The 20,957-nt window shown below is 40.8% G+C and overlaps 1 protein-coding gene across 3 annotated transcripts in view; it reads left to right on the top strand.

The window, feature by feature from the left end:
* The window catches only part of nrg1 (neuregulin 1), a 78,383-nt gene that overhangs the window by 18,988 nt on the left and 38,438 nt on the right, over positions 1-20,957 (top strand). The window contains exon 1 of one of the 3 annotated variants that reach the window (XM_067258079.1): positions 5,381-5,594. The exons of the other annotated variants lie outside the window; for them this stretch is intronic. Coding sequence (XP_067114180.1) covers positions 5,471-5,594 — 124 coding nt within the window. The 5' untranslated portion in view covers positions 5,381-5,470. Of the gene's footprint in view, positions 1-5,380; positions 5,595-20,957 lie in introns of those variants that run through there. 3 annotated transcript variants of the gene reach the window in all.

Below are 20,957 nucleotides of genomic sequence, written 5' to 3'. Positions count from 1 at the left end.
CTGTTTTTGGCATGAAAATCACCTCATCTTCTAATGCACTAGTAACCTTCCTACTGCCAATAGGCAGCTACCAAGGCTGCCTTTAAAGTCAACGCTGGAATTTTTCTAGGTCAGACCCGTCTCTTGCTCCCTTCCAACCATAAATAATGAATTGAACTTCCTGTAAACTGCTGCATGTGGAAGGAAATTAATTTATTCACATTCAGCTTGCAGAATAATAACCATGTCATCTTTCATCTTGGATTGAAACAACTTTGCTACTTCCAAATTCTACATTTGATTGGGAAAGGAGAGATTATTGATAGTGTAGCCGTGAATGTTTTGTCTGGAGAGAATTTTGGATTGTTAGTGTTCTTAGAATATTGAAAAAGGATTCACAGGATGTTGGCTCAACTTATCCTTCTTCGTATGTGAGACAATTTATGTAAAAGTATTTTTTATTCAAGAACCTTTGCTGTCTTAAATTGTATGTACCATATATGTATTTTAACTACATTGGCCATGTACAAAGGCTATTGACCCAAATGCTAGCAGATGGCCGTATCACTAGGCCAAGCAATATCTCTGACCTTAAATAGGCTGTATATCATAAATCAATTAATCTTGACTACCATTCTGTCAAGGTAATTTCCACAAAGGAGTTCCTAAACCTGTTTACCTCATAGCTAAACCTGTATTGCTGTAAAACAGGTTTTGTTCTGAAAATGTGATTACTGTTCATTTCCTCCCCTTCAAATTAGACTTGTTTTATGTCACAGTTAACTTTCCTAATCCTTTTTTAAACGTACATTTGGGGTTGCAAGAAAAAATCACAAGAACCGCCAAGACATTACATCCATAACCTGTCAAATGCTTTGTAGCAGTTACTCTCACTCTAAACTTAAAAGTTCTTGAACTTATTTTATATTACTTGCATGTAGGGCTGTCCCTGACTAAGATTTTCTTTGGTCCACCAAGACTCGACTAAACACTTCTGAAAATCGACTAATCAAAATTTGAAATACTTTTTTTCCCTCTATAAATGTCACAATGTTTTTCATCAAACCATTTTGTGTGACGTTTTATCTCACTGTTTTAAAAGATAATCTGAAAGAAATACATACATAAGAAGGGAGATTGACAACTAGACAAACATAAATGTAGAAACATTTTCCCGATCTGACTCAATGTAGCTGTTGGACATTCCAGATTCAGCCGCAATCAAATTTGCTATTAGGCTACTAATAGTAAAGCCACAAAGCCTCGTGTCACCAGTCCTGTTACTGAATGCCGATATTAATAAAAAATGCCTGAAGCATTTATTATATCTTACAATGTAAAATATTGTTTGTTTAACATACAAATCAACGAGAGTGGGGAACGGTGCAACAGAGAAAGATTTTGTTGTTGGAGAAGATAATGTCATTTGATTTGCATGTGATATCTTTAACCTACATTATTCAAATTATAAACTTCAATTTAGGGAATAAACCTGCAAACTTGCTTCATGTCTTTGATTGTAGACATGTGTATACAGAACTAGCTATTTGACTAGTAAAATCTAACAACTTAGCACATCCAAAAAACATCTAAAATCTAAAACTAGGCTGTTGTTCAAAATAAAATGCAGATGGTTAGACCTACAGTAGCACAGCATAAGCAGACATAGCCTAAAACTTTCATTCCTGAAACATAAAAATCCTAGGCCTAGCCTATATGCTATACACACTGTAAAATAATGATCCAATGGCCAACTTGCGGTTTTCAAGTGGTATGCTACATCGTATTTGACGTCGAACTATGGAATATAAACCGTTGGGTTTCAGAGAGTGCATTCAACATGTTTTGAGTCACCCAGTACTTTGATAAAATGCCATACCACAGATTTCTTTGCCATTTTGCCTAAAGGATTAATAACACCAATTGTAGACAAAATATGGTAGAGTTTAGGCTAACAGCTACAATTGTTCTCATGTGCTGTGTGCAAAAAACAAAACAAAACGGATTAACGAAAGGGAGAAAACGGTAACACCGGCAGCTCGACTAAAATCTTCTAATCTAATCTTAGTCGACCAAGAGCATATCAACCAAACAATCGACTAGTCGACTGGGTGGGGACAGCCCTACTTTTTTATTGTTATTGATCTATTTTCTTGATTGTTTAAAATAAACTGGAGCTTCCTGAGATTGCCCCGACAATGAAGGGTGCACTATAAAAAAAATGCATTAAGACTTTACTGTCTATTATTGGGTCTTTTAACATTCAATATAAATAAGATTCTGGATCAAAATTTGCTTTAAATGAATTCAATATGCCATGTTGTTCATCCATTGGCATATAGACCAGACCAAGAGGATAAGTAAAACCACAAGACAAGAAGGCCTTGCCAATAGATGCCATTATCGATATTAATTCCTTCTGAAGATTGAAAAGGGTCATCTATGTGTCAATGGGAAGTGTGACATTGACCTGACCTTTCTGACCACTGTTTAAGCCCCTCCCCCACCTCTGGCCTCTCCTTTTCAGATGGCAGTCTTTGGATTGTCTCCCCAGCCTATTAGCCATGGGGGTGGGGGCTTAACAGCTCACAGGAGGGATTTCTTCCTGTGTATCTGTCTCACTCAGGACCTGTTAGGAGATTGTGTTTTAAAGCCAGCCATGTGGATTTTGTGGCAAATAAACCCATCTTCTCTTGCATTGTGGAAGACACCACATTTCCATCCAAGGAGAAATACACTAGTGATATGTGACAAACAAATGAAGATTTTCAATTAAGGTATTCAGTAAATTGAATCTTCATTGTGTGTTTGGTAAATGTCTTTCCATTATAAAATAAAAAATTGTTTTTGTGTGTCCCAAGACTAGTGAGAAATTGTGGATGCGATCAATTCTCAAACTTGAAATACAGTCGAATTGAGTCCTCCTGACGTTATTTCCCATGAAACGTTTGAATTGTAACTTATCAATCAATAACAATGTCTGATCTCCTCTAGCACCAACCTAATGGATCTTGCTGATTTCAAAGCGGCGTTTGGATTCTCTTTGGAAAGAGACTTTAAATGCTAAATCATTTTTGATAAAAGACTCATCCAAGCACAATCCCTGTTTAGACTGGATTAAGGGCTGTTACCTTTTCAATCAGCAAGGCATAAACGTGGTCAATTCATTCAGTGACAAAGGAAAATCATCGCAGCATTTGTGAATTTGCCTCTACTGAATTGTCAATTAACTATGATTAAACCGTATCTCAGGGTGATAATTAGTGTAACTAGATAATGATGACACTACAACGTCCTACTTCCTTTGATAAAAAGTGCCTCTTCAGCCAACATTGTCACTTAACTCTGCATAATTAAATTTTATGTGTATAAAGCATGGATCATTATATCATATATATTTTTTAAGGACATTCATTTTTCACTCATTTGTAACATGAAGGCTGGGATTGGATATAATATTGTTTGCTTTTCAATAGGATGTTGAGACTTCTTCTCATTCTTCATACACCTTAAGGAGTCCGTTACTCATCCAATATTTATGTTTAGTCGATGGTGCTTCTCGACAGCCTTAACGGTTTCTCTATTTCTTGAGTCAGCGCCACATAACACAACAGTACGTGTGATTTTAAAAGCAATTTAAAGAGACAGACTTAGAAGCCTAACTGTTGGATGTGAATGTCTACACACAACCAAGTTAAAAACAAGCTTTTTTAATGGGAATATTGGTTATGCAGTAGTTGTACAAAAATGTTAACAATTGTTTTTCATACATCCTTGCATCTTCAGTCTCTTTCAATGAATGGAGATGTATAAGTGGAACCGTAAAACAATAGCTCAATCCTCTTTAGACGGATCATATGTCTGTTTCACTGGCTCCCACCCCTTGACAAAAACACACCCTTTTTGTATTTGCATAATCAATGGTCCAGTGAGTGAGCAAGAGAGTGGGAGAAGAAAGAGAGAGGCTGTGCCGTCTGCTCGCCTGTGATTCGTTGCCAGTCCACCTAATTGGATCAAGAACGAACTTGCTTAGCTGTGTGCTTTGTGTTCAGACTGGGAGCAGCCGGGGAAGAGAGCATGGACATGACAAATGGTGCGTAAAGTGTCATTGAGAAAGACCTAGAGAGAAGCAGATAAAGACAGTGGAGTAAAGACGCTAAAGGGAAGAGGAGGGGCGTGTGAGAGAAGGGGGGGAAAAAGGGGGAGTATCCTGACTTTGTTCTTCCGTGTTGTTGCGAGCGTCTCGTCTCTTTCTTTCTGCGCTAATGATCCGACTGTTGAGAGGAAGGGCACCTGCAGCTCCCAGATGATTCAGCCTCTCTTGGCTACCTCTTACGTGACACATACAGACAGCATGTCGCTCCTGCCACTGCAGTGCATGCCTGCTCTGTCCCCACCTCTGCCTCTAATGCAGCTGCAACTTGCCCATCGCCTTCTCACGACAATCCACTCAGCTCTCCAAGTCCTCAGGTGAGTGAGCACACTATTGCCAATTCCACCCTGGGACCACAACTAAACTGGACCATGAAAGATAATTAAAAGGAGAAGGAACACTTTATATTACTGGTTACGTTTTTGCTTTCTTCCCTGCGCTCAGAATTATATGTTTGCTTTCCCGGACTTGGTTTGTGCTTGTGTTTCACATGTGAATTCTGAGGGGGAACGTCTCCGACACGGAAGTCTTGTATGTTGGCTTTCCACGCATCCATTAACAAGGTTATCGCACACCGCCCTGGAGAGCATCCTCCTTCCAGTTTCCCTCCCCCGACCAACAACCACACTGCGATCTGATAATGGAGAACATGCTTTACAAAACCTGCAGCAGTGTAATGCTTTGAGTTACGAGTCCAGGAGTCTAGAAAGCCTGCATCCGAGAGCAAGAGGGTGAAGGATGACTGAAGGAGTGGAGGATTCCTCCTCCGGGCTGGTCATTCCACCAGGAGCAGCGTCTCCAAGTGGCTCCACTGCCATGGATCCTGGACGAGTTCCCCAGGAAACGCCAGAGGAGGCGGTGGCAGGTGGCGAGGCTGTTGATGAGGGCGGAGAGAGAAACATAGATGGTGTAGATGGTGGCAACACAGAAAGAAGGGGGCCCCTGGGATTGCTTGGCTTGACGGGGTCCTGCTGTGTGTGTGTAGAGATGGAACAGTTGCGCAGTTGCCTGCATTCTGAGAAGATCTGCATCCTTCCCATCCTGGCCTGCCTCCTGAGCCTGGCTCTCTGCACCGCTGGCCTAAAGTGGGTATTTGTGGACAAGATTTTTGAATACGAGCCACCCACACACCTGGATCCCAAACGTATGGGACAGGACCCCATCATTTTTGCTGACCCAACGCAAGGATTCCCTGTGTCCTTGCCCCACCCATCCTCTACCCCAGGTCCAACCACAACCTTTACGACCACAGGACAACCTGGGGTATTGGTAGAGGGGAAACCTACAGGAGTACCCTTTCTACACAAGTTTTTCCAGGTGACCCCTACCTCTGCATTGATGTATCGCACTAACCTGCCCATACAGACTGAGACCCTTACCACCCCAAAACCAGTGAAAAAGGGATCACCAACCTCTAACCTTCAACCCACTCTGGAATCTAATGACATTGTCCCTAAGCTTTGTAAGTATGACCCACTTAGTATTTCTTGACAAATTTATTGGATTCTTATTTGGATGTGGTTATACTTTATTTTCCCAACTTGGGTAAATTGGTTTTCTGTAATGGGATTAAGGCCTTTTTAAACACTTTTATTCAGAAATATTATTAAATAGAATAAATTGAATGCTTTTTTTTTTTACATTTGGAAATTTGTTGTAGGAGACTGACTATTTAGAAAAACTATTTACAAAATAAATGGCAGACACGTGTCTTTTGAAAAATATATAACTTTCAGATATGTACATTATTTGAAATACAATAATCAGCATTAACAATAATATAGAAAACAGATGAGCAAAAAGCAGATGCCTGTGATTGTATTTTGTGAAATAATAGAATAGTTCTCTGAAGCTTTTAAGAATGTTTTATCCTCCTTATACTTCGTTCAACAACTTGCTGGGAAATAGTTCTGGTGCCGAGGTCTCTTGTTTGAAAGCAGACATGCTGTGACTTGCAAAGTGTAGCACAAGTGGCCGTGACTAATCCTCTCAAGAATTACTATCCTCTCTCCAAGAGCAGGAAATGGCAACTCCCTTTCAAAACCACCACAGGCTATAGCTACCCCGCAAAATGTACCAACATCACTAATGAATAAACACATCCCTACAATCAGTCACCAACATTTTACATCCACGGCAAGTAACATATTTTCCCTTGCCACTTTTAAACATTTTTTTACTGTAGTTGTAGCATGCATACGTTTGTCAGTAAGTTGGAGATGGCCTGCCGATTATTGCATCCCAAGGGTCATTGCCAACCAGGCATTTCCTGTCAGATGAAAATATGAAAATCGATGGCTGATGATAGACTTCCTAAAGCTAAATGCTGTGGTGCTGGAAGACTTCCTCCTTGGATTGAGCTCCATTTCAAGGTCAGAGACTGCTGTACGCTAATTGATTTCCCCCATCCCTGAGCTATGGAGAAAGACAATCCCAGCAATGATATCTGCTTTCTAACTGCTTTCCACCATGACTTTCAGAGCTTCCACAGTCATATCGGCTGCCAGTGTCTATACTAAATTAGTTGTTTCCAAGAACTGGATGCTTATACTTTTGCAGGTTTTACCATTTCATGTGCATTGCCATCAACTGTCTACCACAGCAGTTGTCTTCAGCAGAGAACTTACATTTCAAGTTGTGGCATAGGCCAACTATGTTTGAATAAGATCATAAATCATTACTCACATTTTCATCATTAGCTACTTGGTCAGTTGTTTATTCCTAAATTGGGAAATGGGATTAGTTGGTCATTTCAGATCAAATCAATACCCAGAGAGCAGGTCAGCTGTCTAACCAGGAAGCAAAATGAAAATGATAGTAGTATATTGATATTAACTGTCAATACTTTTTTATGTATAAAGGTGCATGAGAACAGGTTATTTCATTTGAAATGCCTATTAATTGCCCAATATTGTGTAGGTCCCCCTTTTGCCACTAAACGTCTGAAGGTATGCTCTGGTATCTGGCAGCAAGACATTAGCAGCAGATCCTCCAAGTCCTGTAAGTTGTGAGGTGGGGCCTCCATGGATCTGACTTATTTGTCCAGCACATCCCACAGATGCTCGATTGGATTGAGATCTGTGGATTGAGATCTGTGGAATTTGGAGGCAAAGTCAACACCTTGGACTCGTTGTTGTGTTCCTCAACCATTCCTGAACAATTTTTGCTTTGTGGCAGGATGCATTATTCTGCTGAAAGATGCCACTGCCATCAGGGAATATTGTTTCCATGAACATTTGCCCCTAAATGAGCCCCGAATGTTTCTCAAAAGCCCAGAATCTGTTAGGTTAAAATAACTTTGGGTTGTCATTTTCGTGGCGCGTAGTCTACTCACCCTCGCAGTCACGGAAATTTTTGTATTTTTTAATTCACAACGTCGCAATTTCTTACTTTTTAAAATGTTATTCACAACTTATGTAACTATGGGCTATCTGTTGATATGATAATAGACAACGTTAAATGTCAAACTGTAGGTAAGTGTAAACTGTTCTGGTGCTTTAGTCAGACCTAGCTTGCTAGCTAACCGTTACAAAGTTGGCTAGGTTTGAGCCATGATGAGGCTCACTCCCCCACAGAATAACAATATGAATCCATTAAATGTTTGTTACATAAAGCTATATTTTATATTTTGCGCTCAAATTCATGCCCCCAAAAAGTAGGCATGGGTCAATGTGTGATTTTGGTGGTATGGGCTGTTCCACTATGGAAAGCCATATGTGCTAAAACCTGTAATTTAGCGTTCGCATTAAAAAGATCCATTTGGCCGTCTTGAGATGACAGAAATTGCCGTCTAAACACGTCTGTTTCGAAACTTTTAAGACGTTTAACATTGGGTGCTGCCACTTCATTTGTTTCTGAGGGTAAACCAGAATCTCTCATTGCAAGAGAGAAAACAATTTCCCAATCAACCTATCTTGTTTTAAGAAATAATATTTATTGGCAGTGACGTTATTAAAAACTGTATTTTGTAAGCTACTGGTTACATATTGAGAATTTTTTTGCTTGTATACAATATCATATTTACATTGAAATAACTATTTAAATGTAAGATTGTTATGGATTAACTTGCACAAATTGATGATTTTAACGTAGGCCTACGTACATTTAGTCATTTAGCAGACGCTCTTATCCAGAGCGACTTACGTACAGCCCAACACAGACACTACGCTAAAAAGGGGGTGGGTATGTTGGTCCCAATGTCAAAAAGGGGTGGATATGTTGACGCCAACCAACTTAACACAAAGATGACCGGTTTTGGCACAAATTACTTTCCAAAATCCACAGACTTGTCCCTTAGGACATGCACACACTGACACACACATTATAAATATGTATGTAATAAATATTTTGTACTACTCTTCTCAGGCCTAAATTTCTTTGTGTGCTCCTAAATCTTATCATTTAGGAGCACATGTACTCCTTGGGAAAAAAGTTAGCGTAGAGCCCTGACCACTGCAGACTGGTAACACCCCACAAGAGCTGCAGTTTTGGAGATGTCTAGCCATGACAATTTGGCCCTTGTCAAAGTCGCTCAAATCCTTACGCTTGCCCATTTCTCCTGCTTCTAAAATCAACTTTGAGGACAAAATGTTCTCTTTCTTGCCTGATGTATCCCACCCACTGAAAGGTGCCATTACAATGAGGTAATCAGTATTATTTACTTCACCTGTCAGTGGTCACAATGTTATGGCTGATCGGTGTATACTACAGTAGGACATAGCCTCCTGGCAGAGGTAGAAAGGGGCCTAAAATCTTTAAGTACTTGAAGGAGTTTACGTTGCAATGTATTCTAACAAGCTTCCAAGGGCCTTTAGAAGTAATACAGACCCACAATTTCTCAAATCCCAAACCATGCTTTTTGTTGCCAAAAAGCTTTATTTCAGTCTTATCAGACAGTTAAAACTAAACTTATTCACTCAAGTAATCTAATCAAGGCAAGCCGAAGGCAAGCACACCCAAAAAGTCAATTTAGGTGTGTTTAGAGGGTGTCTGTTTTTTTATCAATGAAGTAAAGGGCTATAAAAAAGTACCTCAACCTACGTAGCCTGTCGTTCATGTCAATCATGGCGTGTCATTTTATTTTGATGAAGTGGGGGATGAGGGAGCTGTCATAGTACGCGGCTTAAAGGGAATGTTCTTTCTGGAAGAAGTCACTTGGCCGTGAACATTGCGTTTTTCCGTGGTGGATCGATATGATCCACGTTCTACCTCTCGGGCTGCTTAAGAATAGGGTGCACGCGCAATTATCTTGACTTCTTGAATTAGTTGGATTGCGTGAACTAGAATTGGCCTTTATGGAACCGGTTTAGCCCAGACTGACTTGTTAGGTTAATTCAAGTCAGGTTTGGGATTTTAAATCTAGCTTTTTTGAGCGGCCTTTATGGAATAGGCCTTGGGTACGCTGTTGAGTTTTAATGCTAAACAGGCAGTAGTTACACTCATGTTGCATAATACCATCAATATGAGGCACTTGAATGAACAAAACATTTACTCAGAATCAGAATGGGATTTATTCGCCATGAAAGTTTGCACAGACAAGGAATTTGCTTTGGCAGGAAGGTGCATACAATAAACATATACCTAAAATTTAAATATGTGGACTAACTATACTAAGGGTACATAAACTAGCAGTACTAAGTGGGATTAGAATATAATTAAATATACAATAAAATAAAATATAAGTTGCCAATTACAATATAAAAATACAAATATTACAAAAAATACAAATGTACAAGATACCATGTTGTAATGCAGTGCAAAAAGCAGTGTGTTTTAAGCAAGAAGTCATTAGAGTCAGTGTGGTCCCTTGGCCTTGTTGAAGAGGCCAACAGCGGAAGGGAAGAAACTGTTTTTGTGGCGTGAGGTATTGGTCCTGATGGACCGCAGCCTTCTACTGGAGGGGGTGGAGGTGTAGTGTTTCTCAAAAAAGCAGTTTATTCCAAAGTACCACAGTGAGATGGGATATTTGTCAGGACTTTGCTAGTCAATCAATGTAAAAGTTATTTAAAAGAAGAATTTGGGGCACTGCTGCCAAATCCTATTTGTAGGACAAGTACATGTTATGTTACATGTTTCATTAATCTTTCACCAAATAACTTGCTTTCTAAGTTCTGCTTTGAACTTTGATTAGGTTCACATGTCAATTTTAGTAAATGACCATCCCCTCTTTTATTGTACCTTGCACACACCATAATTTTTGTGTCTACAGTTGGAACTACAGTTTACGTATTACAATAGTATTCATTTTTTTTATTACTAAATTACAGTTAGGTCCATAAGTATTTGGACATTGACACAATTTTCATCATTTTGGCTCTGTATACCACCACAATGGATTTCAAATGAAACAATCAAGATGTGCTTTAAGTGCAGACTTTCAGCTTTAATTTCAGGGTATTTACATCCAAATCAGGTAAACGGTGTAGGAATTACAACACGTTTTACATGTGCCCCCCCCCTTTTTAAGGGACCAAAAATAATTGGACAAACTAACATAATCATAAATCTAATTGTCACTTTTAATACTTGGTTGCAAATCCTTTGCAGTCAATGACAGCCTGAAGTCTGGAACCCATAGACATCACCAGACGCTGGGTTTCGTCCCTGGTGATGCTCTGCCAGGCCTCTACTGCAACTGTCTTCAGTTCCTGCTTGATCTTGGGGCATTTTCCCTTCAGTTTTGTCTTTAGCAAGTGAAATGCATGCTCAATTGGATTTAGGTCAGGTGATTGACTTGGCCATTGCAGAACATTCCACTTCTTTGCCTTAAAAAACTCTTTGGTTGCATTCGCAGTATGCTTCGGGTCATTGTCCATCTGCACTGTGAAGTGCCGTTCTATGAGTTCTGAAGCATTTGGCTGAATCTGAGCAGATAATATTGCCCGAAACACTTCAGAATTCATCCTACTGCTTTTGTCAGCAGTCACATCATCGATAAATACAAAGGAAACAGTTCCATTGGCAGCCATACATGCCCACGCCATAACACTACCTCCACCATGCTTCACTGATGAGGTGGTATGCTTTGGATCATGAGCAGTTCTTTCCCTTCTCCATACTCTTCTCTTCCCATCATTCTGGTACAAGTTGATCTTGGTCTCATCTATCCATAGGATGTTGTTCCAGAACTGTACAGGCTCTTTTAGATGTTTTTTGGCAAACTCTAATCTGGTCTTCCTGTTTTTGAGACTCACCAATGGTTTACATCTTGTGGTGAACCCTCTGTATTTACTCTGGTGAAGTATTCTCTTAATTGTTGACTTTGACACAGATACGCCTACCTCCTGGAGAGTGTTCTTGATATGGCCAACTGTTGTGAAGGGGTTTTTCTTCACCAGGGAAAGAATTCTTCTGTCATCCACCAGTTGTTTTCCGTGGTCTTCCGGGTCTTTTGGTGTTGCTGAGCTCACCAGTGCGTTCTTTCTTTTTAAGAATGTACCAAACAGTTGATTTGGCCACACCTAATGTTTTTGCTATCTCTCTGATAGGTTTGTTTTGATTTTTCAGCCTAACGAAGGCTTGCTTCACTGATGGTGACAGCTCTTTGGACTTCATATTGAGAGTTGACAGCAACAGATTCCAAACACAAATACCATACTTGAAATGAACTCTAGACCTTTTATCTGCTCCTTGTCAATGAAATAACGAATTCCCTTTATGAGGGAATAACATACACCTGGCCATGGAACAGCTGAGCAGCCAATGTCCAATTAATTTTGGTCCCTTAAAAAGGGGGGGGGCCACATATAAAATGTATTGTAATTCCTACACCGTTCACCTGATTTGGATGTAAATACCCTGAAATTAAAGCTGAAAGTCTGCACTTAAAGCACATCTTGATTGTTTCATTTCAAATCCATTGTGGTGGTATACAGAGCCAAAATGATGAACATTGTGTCAATGTCCAAATACTTATGGACCTAACTGTATGTTGGATTTGAATGAAATCACTTATGATACTGGACAGAGGTTAACATTTGCCAGGTGTAGTTATCTTTATATAGTTTGTCTCAGTTATCAAATATGCTTGAACAAAAATGCTTTCCACTTTAATATCACAGTAAAGCATGTCAAATATTCCCAAATCTGCTATCTATAGCTGTATAGATATCCAAGGGAGCCTTTTCATTTATTCTGCATTACAGGAGCCTGAGACGTTTATTTACATGCTAATCAGTGCATTGTTTTGATGTCTGATTAAATGACATGCAAAAAGGAGCTGACATTTACCAGAGGAAGACTATGAACTTTTTAGGTATGCACTGACAAGGTCTGAGTGTAGATCATCTTTTACAACCCCTTCCAGAGGCCTGACTATAGCTCATCCCCCTCAGGGGCCAACATCAAAGCTCTGGTTACTTTAATGGCCTATAAAGGCCTCCATTCTGTATGTGTGATCCTGCAGCAGCCATTCTCATCTGTATTTTAGGTGATATTCTCCATTGACAATGTCAGCAAGCCTCCATCTGCAGACCTAATTGGATGTCACGGTCAGAATGTATATTGTGTACTTGGATGTCAAGGGGAATGGCTTACTCTGTGTATTCAGTAACTTCATTTTACAACCTAGGGACTTCTACTACATTTTGCTTCAGTTCCCTATCAAGTGACTGAGCAAATACAACACAGTTTCCAAAAAGGCTTTACTCCCTTTGCGTCAAAGAAAGTTGGAGATATGATGGCAGGTCACAGTGGTGTGGATTACAGATGTTTTGGGTCATATTATGACATTTCTTATGAAACAGTCATTCAGAACCATAAAGTACCTGGACATTTATTTTGGATATAATTACATGAATTCACTTTATTCCTGTTGAAAGTACATCCACTTTGCTATTTATTAAAGAAAGTCCATTACCTAATTATGTGCCATCTGATGGCTTCCTCAGCTGAACCAGAGGTAACCCCATAAATCCCCAAACAGAGGCTTGATTGCCCATGTAACTCACAGACAGAAAAGCCTCTTCTTTCTATTTTGCTTTAGGAAGTGTTGTCAGAATCAGTTTGAAAGATATGCAGTGTCTGCTGCAAATAAAACACATCTTAAAATATCTGACTGCATAAACCATGTGGTCAACACTTAATATACAACACTGAAATATCCTTGTTTGTTTTATAAGATATAGCTTTCAGTTTTTATATACTGTGACCAAGACAACTTTAGGAATATGAAACCTTTATCATCACAATATTGCCAGATAGAGACAAATGGCTCAGGTGTGAAATGCCACAGTAAGCAATCTGCTTCAGAAGCTCACTCTGCCTGACCCTCCTCAGGGACTTGGCTATCGTGGCTCTTGAAGGTGTGGTCCTGTCACAAAGAGAGATGGCTGCATGGTATTTTTGCACCGTTTCATTCAGCAGCCATTTGTTATATTGGACTTAAGCCAACAGCACAGTGTACGATGTCAGTTTCATTATGCTTCAAAATGTCTGCACCCGAGTCCCATCTCACCCAATGTACCACACTTAACTTGTGTTAGTCCACGAGATATTGTTGGCAATTATCAAACTCCATGCATGAAATAGACACATCTACTACACTGTACTGTAGCCTAGCCTCAACTGATGCCCACAGAAAATGTAATCTGGCAAATCCAAAATATTAATACATTTGCCTTTGCTGTATCAAAAACATTCAGATACATAAACATGGCAATCTGTGTAAAAAAGATTGTTGCAAGTCTCAAGGAATTTAGGAAAATATCTTTCTTTACTTCAGTCTTTAGCCAAGTCTCCACTTCCTTTTGACAATAGCTTTCTGTTCACTGTGGGTTTGTTTTCACGATTAGTTGATTTAGGATTTGTAGGGACTGCCTTGCATATTATGCTAACTACAAAAACAGTTACAAGTAACCCAACCATTTAAACAATGTAATGGTATTCAAAGAAAAGCCTATCCCAGTACTATCTTCAATGGTTCTCAAGTCTCTCATCTAGAGGCCAAGTCAAGTCAGAAGTAAATGAATAAGAATCACAGACTCGTGTCCATCTCTGGTATGCAGTGCCATTGGGAGTAACAGTATGAGTGAAAATAGGTAGACATTAAAACCACCAGAGGAATCAATTGGTTTAGCATCACTAGGTTTGGTACACTTGGTTTAGTATACTTGGTGGAACCTGTCTAGATGTTTCAGTGATGCGACACATTTTGACATACCATTTTACTGGTCTCTTTCTATGTAATGGCCTATAAACGGTCAGTGTTTCCCCTTGTTTGTCACTGTAGAGTTGCTGCAAAGAGCAGATGAGTGAGGACAAACCGTCAAGGTTAATTCTGTGTGGATGTGTGACATCCAGAGGTTTCCGCTCAGTTGGGAATTTTCCCACTGTGGTTGATAATATTTCTCATTATTCATAGTACAGGTTGCTTCAATGCCCACTGCACCTGTGGAGAAACCTGATTTATAAAGAAATTATAATCTGGAATGTTACCGGTGATGATCTAAGTAAGCACAAGTCCACTCTTTTAGGGTATAGGTTTGATTTTGCCTTTGTTTACTATTGTAATTTGTCATACTTGTTCAGAGCATCTTTTCTGAAAATAACATTCTGAAAAAATGTTAGTTTAAGCTTCAAGTATCACTTAATATAATGGAATATGAAAGGCCAGACTAGTCTACTTAGTTACTTAATTATTTATTGGGAAATCTGATTTGCCTTAATCAATTTCTGTCATTTAGTTAATATGCAAGATCAGCTCCAATTATATGGTTAGACTGATGAGAGAATTTCACTGCATGATTAGGATTCATTACAATGCTGTACATACACAAATTAAAGGTGCTCTTCCTTTCTTTTCAGAATCAGAAAGGGTTTTAATCGCCATGAAAGGAATTTGCTTTGGCAGGAAGGTGCATACATTAAACATATAGGAATCTTAAAAATTTAAATATGAGATCTAACTATACTAAAGGTACATAGACTAGCAATACTTAGAATTAAAATAAAATATATAGTTGCCATAATTTACAATATAAAAATACAAGTGGTACAAAAGATACAAATGGTGTATTGTAGTGCAAATTGCAATGTGGTTAAAGACATTAAAGTCGGTGTGAACCCTTGGCCTTGTTGAAGAAATCAACAGCGGATGGGAAGAAACTGTTTTTGTGGTGTGTTGTATTGGTCCTGATGGACCGTAGCCTTCTGCCGGAGGGGAGTGACTGAAACGGAGTGTGTCCAGAGTGGGAGGAGTCGGCCACAGTCTTCCTTGCTCGCCTCAGGGTCCTCAAGGTGTGCAGATCCTCGAGGGTAGGCAGATTGCAGCCGATCACCTTCTCAGCAGCGCGGATGATATGCTGCAATCTGCTCTTGTCCTTGGCAGTGGCAGCAGCATACCAGATGGTGATGGAGGAGGTGAGGATGGACTCAATGATGGCTGTGTAGAAGTGCACCATCATTGTCTTTGGCAGGTTGAATTTCTTCAGCTGCCGTAGGAAGTACATCCTCTGTTGTGCTTTCTTGGTGAGGGAGCTGATGTTTAGTTCCCACTTGAGGTCCTCGGAGAGGATAGTGCCCAGGAAGCGGAAGGACTCCACAGTGTTGACTGGGAAGTCACACAGGGTGATGGGGGTGAGTGGTGCTGTAGTCTTCCTGAAGTCCACAACCATCTCTACTGTCTTGAGAGCATTGAGCTCCAAGTTGTTCTGGCTGCACCAGGTTGTCAGCTTCCCACCTATAATCAGACTCGTCTCCAGAGATGAGCCCAATGAGGGTGGGGTTGTCCACAAACTTCAGGAGTTTGACGGATGGATGACTGGAGGTGAAGTTGTTGGTGAACAGGGAAAAGAGCAGAGGAGAACGTTCAGGCACGTTCAGCTGGGAGAGCTTGTCCTGAAGCAGGGTGGGGATGATGGTATTGAAGGCAGAGCTGAAGTCCACAAACAGGATCCTGGCATAGGATGCTGGGGAGTCCAGGTGCTGTAGGGTGAAGTGGAGAGCCATGTTAAATGCGTCGTCCACAGATCTGTTGGCTCTGTAGGCAAACTGCAGAGGGTCTGTGATGGATTTAAGGTGTGCCAGCACCAAGCGCTCGAAAGACTTCATTACTACAGAGGTCAGGGCGACGGGTCTGTAGACATTATGTCCTGTTGGCCTTGGATTTTTGGCACAGGATGATGGTGAAGGGCTTGAGACAGGTTGGCACATGGCATGTCTCCAGGGAGGTGTTAAAGATGTAGGTGAACACTGGAGACAGCTGGTCTGCACAGTGCTTGAGGGTGGCAGGGGAGACGGCGTCCGGCCCAGCTGCTTTGTGTGGGTTCTGCTTCTTGAAAAGTCTGTTAACTTCACTCTCCTGAATGGACAGAGTCGTCACTGTGTTGATAGGGGGAGGGGAGGGGGGAGGGATAGTTCAGGACAGTCAATTGTCTTTCAAATCAACAGTAAAACTCATTCAGGTCGTTGGCCAGGCAAGAGTCGTTAGTGGAGTGGGGGGCTCTGGGCTTGAATTTGGTAATCTGCCTTAGCCCTCTCCAGACAGAAGCAGTCGTTTGCAGAAAATTGGTGTTTTAGTCTCTGAGTACAGTCGTTTAGCCTCCCTCACCACCTTGCTAAACCTGTTCTTTGACTCTTTGAATCTGTCCTTGTCCCCACTCCTAAACGCGGCCTCTTTGTCCAGCCTCAGCCTTCTGAGTTTAGCTGTAAACCAGGGTTTGTCGTTGTTGTAGTTCACCCTGGTGCGAATTGGTATACAGCAGTCCTCACAGAAGCTGATGTATGATGTCACAGCCTCTGTGTAAGTTCATCCAGACTATTGGTAGCAGTCATGAACATATCCCAGTCAGTGCAGTCCAAGCGTGCCTGCAGATCCTCCATAGCCTCACTGGTACACTGTTCCGATGTCCTCACAGCAGGCTTACAGCGCTTTAGCTTCTGCCTGTATGCAGGAATCAGGTGGACCATGGCGTGGTCTGAGTGACCCAGCTGCTCGGGGGACCGCATGGTATGCTTTACTGATTGTAGAGTAGCAGTGATCCAAAGTATTCCCGTCTCTGGTTTGGCATTTGATGAATTTGTCTGTATTTGGGGGAGTTCTTGGGTGAGATTGCCTTTGTTAAAGTCGCCTAGCAAAATAACCAAGGAATCCATATTTGCATGCTCCACACTCAATATCTGGCTGGCGAGCACACGTTGAGCCTCGTTGACGCTAGCCTGCGAAGGCATGTACACGCTGACCAGAATGAATGACGCAAACTCGCATGGTGAGTAGAAAGGTTTACAGTTAATAAAAAATGATTCCAGATCAGGAGAACATTGCTGCAGAATCACTGTCACATCTTCACCCCCAGTCACTGTTGGTGTAAAAACAAATACCACCGCCTTTCGTTTTGCCAGAAAGCAGAGTCACAATCCGCTCTCAGCAGTTGAAAACCTGCTAGCTGTAGCACAGAGTCAGGGATCAGTTCACTCAACCATGTCTCCGTAAAGCACAAAACAGAAGATGAATGAAAGTCTCTGTTTTTCCACACCAGTAGCTGAAGTTCGTCCAGTTTGTTGCTCAGCGAATGCACGTTGGAGAGAAATAAATATCCCCGGTAACGCTGTACGTGCCACACTTCGCTGCTAGGACAAAGCCGAGGGTGACTTTGACTATAATGCCCACTAATTCTGCCGTTGGAAGCAGAAAAGTGGGAAATAAATCCACAGGAGTTGTAGTCCTGATGATTAAAAGTACTTCTTAGAGAACCCCGGAAATCTTGGCATAACACTGAATTAACAGAAAAAACGAGACAAAACCGAGCACGCCTATCGACCGAGGCTGCCATCATCGACACCATCTTAGTTCTTGGATTCATCTTTTGGGAAATTAATTCAAGAGGCCCCATCGTAAAAATATACTGAGTGAATAAGGTTGCTTATGGGAAGTATATTATTGATTTACACAGTGCTTAATTTGAGCCGGAACACGCCGGAACATGTTCCGGCACCGCCGACGTTGGATCCGGAATATTTTTTATTGGATCCGGCACCTCCTGTGTCACTAAGAAAATGTTTTCGCCTAAATGAAAAAAATAAATTACTGTGTAGTGTTCAATGTTGTTATCTGTCTTGTTAGTCTTTATTCCCCATTGAAGTTCCACAAAAATCTTGTGTTTGCATTTTCGATGCAAGCTATTAGCCTCGTTTCATTTGGATAATTGCAGGGGCAGAGTGGGGAGAAGTTTTATACATTGATCTAGCCTCTTAAAATTTGAGAAATGTTCCTGCGGGGGAGCATGCCCCCGGACCCCCCTAGAGCAGTGGTTCCCAAAGTGGGGGTTGTGAAATGATTTCCAGAAATCAAGGAACATTTTAAAACAATTAGAAATAGCATATTTTAGCTTAAGTTAAAAATTGTAGTTCAATTAATGCATGCAAATAAAAAAACCATCAGCCTTTTTGATTTTCCATTCACTGTAAGTACGGCAAACCATCTGACATCCGACAAGGAGGACGTATTAGTTGAACTGTCAAGCGACCGAACGTTAAAGGCAGCGTTCTCAGCCAAGACACTGGCTGAGTTTTGGATTTCAGTGGAGAGGGAATACCTTAGCCGCGGGAACTAGGGGGTCTGAGAGTGCTACAGCACCCCGACAGCACGAGAATTTAAAATAATATCACTTGAAAATCCACCAACGCGGGACAGCCCGCAGTAGCGGACTGGCCATCGGGAGCACCAGGAGAAGAATAACGATGGAAAACCAGGCTAAGAAACGTAAGGGTGGGGCTTGGAGACAAAAATAAATCACCTTCAGTAGACAACGTTTTACCAATTAAAAAAGGCTATGTTTATTTTACACAAAGCTCAAAAACGATTTTGCGTTCAAATAAAGGCCCAAACATTTGTCTCGCTCGCATTGACTATCGAACTCCCGAACTAGCATCACATCAGACACAAAATGTGCATGTATTTTAGCATGCGGCGGTCGCGAGTCACTGGCACCATTATTTTAGCGGTCGTGGGTTGAAATGTTTGGGAACCCCTGCCCTAGAGGGTTGCGGATTCGCCGCATCTTTCTCACCTTACCCCTGACCTGTTTGCATGCCTGCGCAGTGCAATTTTGGGGGAGTTCCGTTACCTCCAACCCCATTTTGAGTCGCCGGATCCACCCCCCTTTACAAAGTTTCTTTAGCTTCTAGATACATTTTTCTATTCCCAACCAGGATATGTGGCTCAGCTTTATATCTCATTCGACAGAGAAGTTTGTTCATGAATGAATGAATACACCGGTATTACATTTGAAAAGTATATGCTGTACAGTCTACCATCTATTATTATTCTAAGGAGTATTGACTCCATATGCAAATTATGTATGGCAAAACAAGTGTGTACATCTTGTGTAGTAGTCATACTGTATAGTAAGTTGTCATGTATCCATTACTACATCCCCAGTCATCATTTTTAGTACCCCACTCATAGGGTTTATATATCCTGTATTTGTGCATCAAAAAGACAATTGTCTGATTGTTTCAATAACAATGTATATTTAGTTGTTGTTAGTGAAGTCAAGGTCCTCTTTGCATGCATCATAAGTCAAGCATCATACCCTATGTCTATGGAAAGGCCAAATAGTTTTTTGGCCATATTTGCAAGGAAAACCTATCCCAGTATATATAGTGTCACTGCAGCTTTTCCATTGGGGTAACAATTCCCATAGGACATATGTGTACATTTTATTTGACTTGTTGAGGCAGGAAGGGCAAACAATGGGCCTTATCACCAAATATTCTGAAGAACAAATTTGTTCTTTAACCCCACTTACGCAGTTTTCACGATTCTGGCATTCACCGCAAGATAAGTAGCTATACCGTTTTTGTCCGTTCTAATTAAAAATTTCTCTCCTTTTATAATTTTGTAACTAATCATTTTCATTTTTTTACACGTTTGTTTGTTTTAATATATACACACTACACTTATACTTCTGCTCATTTGAAAGCACTTGTGTATGAATTGTGCTGGGCCTTAAATAAACTTGCCTTGCTTTGCCTTCAATTCACATCAATTATGTTGACGAGAAACCTTGCCATCCAATAATAAGTGACTTATCACAGTATTCATAGGCCCAAAGTAGGCCTATTTCGCACACTAGGACTACACCACACAAGGGCGTATTTATTTGCTTCTGCAAAACTTTGCAGATCGTGCCCTGAGGAGGGAACACATCTTCCGTGACCATACCGATTTATTTACAGAGTGACGAGTAGGCTACCTGTTGGGACGCTTCAGCTACCAAGAGCAGTCCTCATGGACATTTGTAACAGTCATATGTCTTCTATGTTTTGAAATGTGTTTTTTTTTTTTGCCTCAGATTTCAGATCAAACCATTTCTTTTTCAGTTCATCAGTTTTGCGCCCTTATCCAGATACAGCGTTCACTGCATGCGTAATTGCATTCGATGCATCGGTTTTATTTACTGCTTTGTATCCACCGCTGACGCTACTAAATATGATGTGTCGTTTGTCGCTAACTTCTTGCAGCAGTACCTCCACTTCAGAATTAAAGTTTTTCATTTTTTTGAGTCGAGACCTCCACCGTCTTTACCACGTCTTTTCGACATTTCTGAGTGTGCACACGGCCCTGCCATCTCATGTCCTTTTATGGGAATTAACAGGGCGTTTACCTATGCCAAATAGGAGCAGCGGGGTACGAGCTTTCAATTTACGACATATTCGGATTCATCATTCTAAGATCAAACCTGCGAACAAGTCTGCTGGAACACATCATGAATCACAGACTTTTCTTAGGAACTTTCTTAAGAACAAATTTAAGAAATAACAGTAAGATATTGGTGAATGAGGCCCATTGCCCTTAAGAGGTTCTCCTTAACTTGCTCATGACATT

This window comes from Osmerus mordax, chromosome 20 (assembly GCF_038355195.1).
Source record: "Osmerus mordax isolate fOsmMor3 chromosome 20, fOsmMor3.pri, whole genome shotgun sequence".
Lineage (NCBI taxonomy): Eukaryota > Metazoa > Chordata > Actinopteri > Osmeriformes > Osmeridae > Osmerus > Osmerus mordax.
The sequence above is the reverse complement of the archived record's forward strand: the minus strand, read 5'-3'. Positions and strand labels throughout refer to the sequence as shown.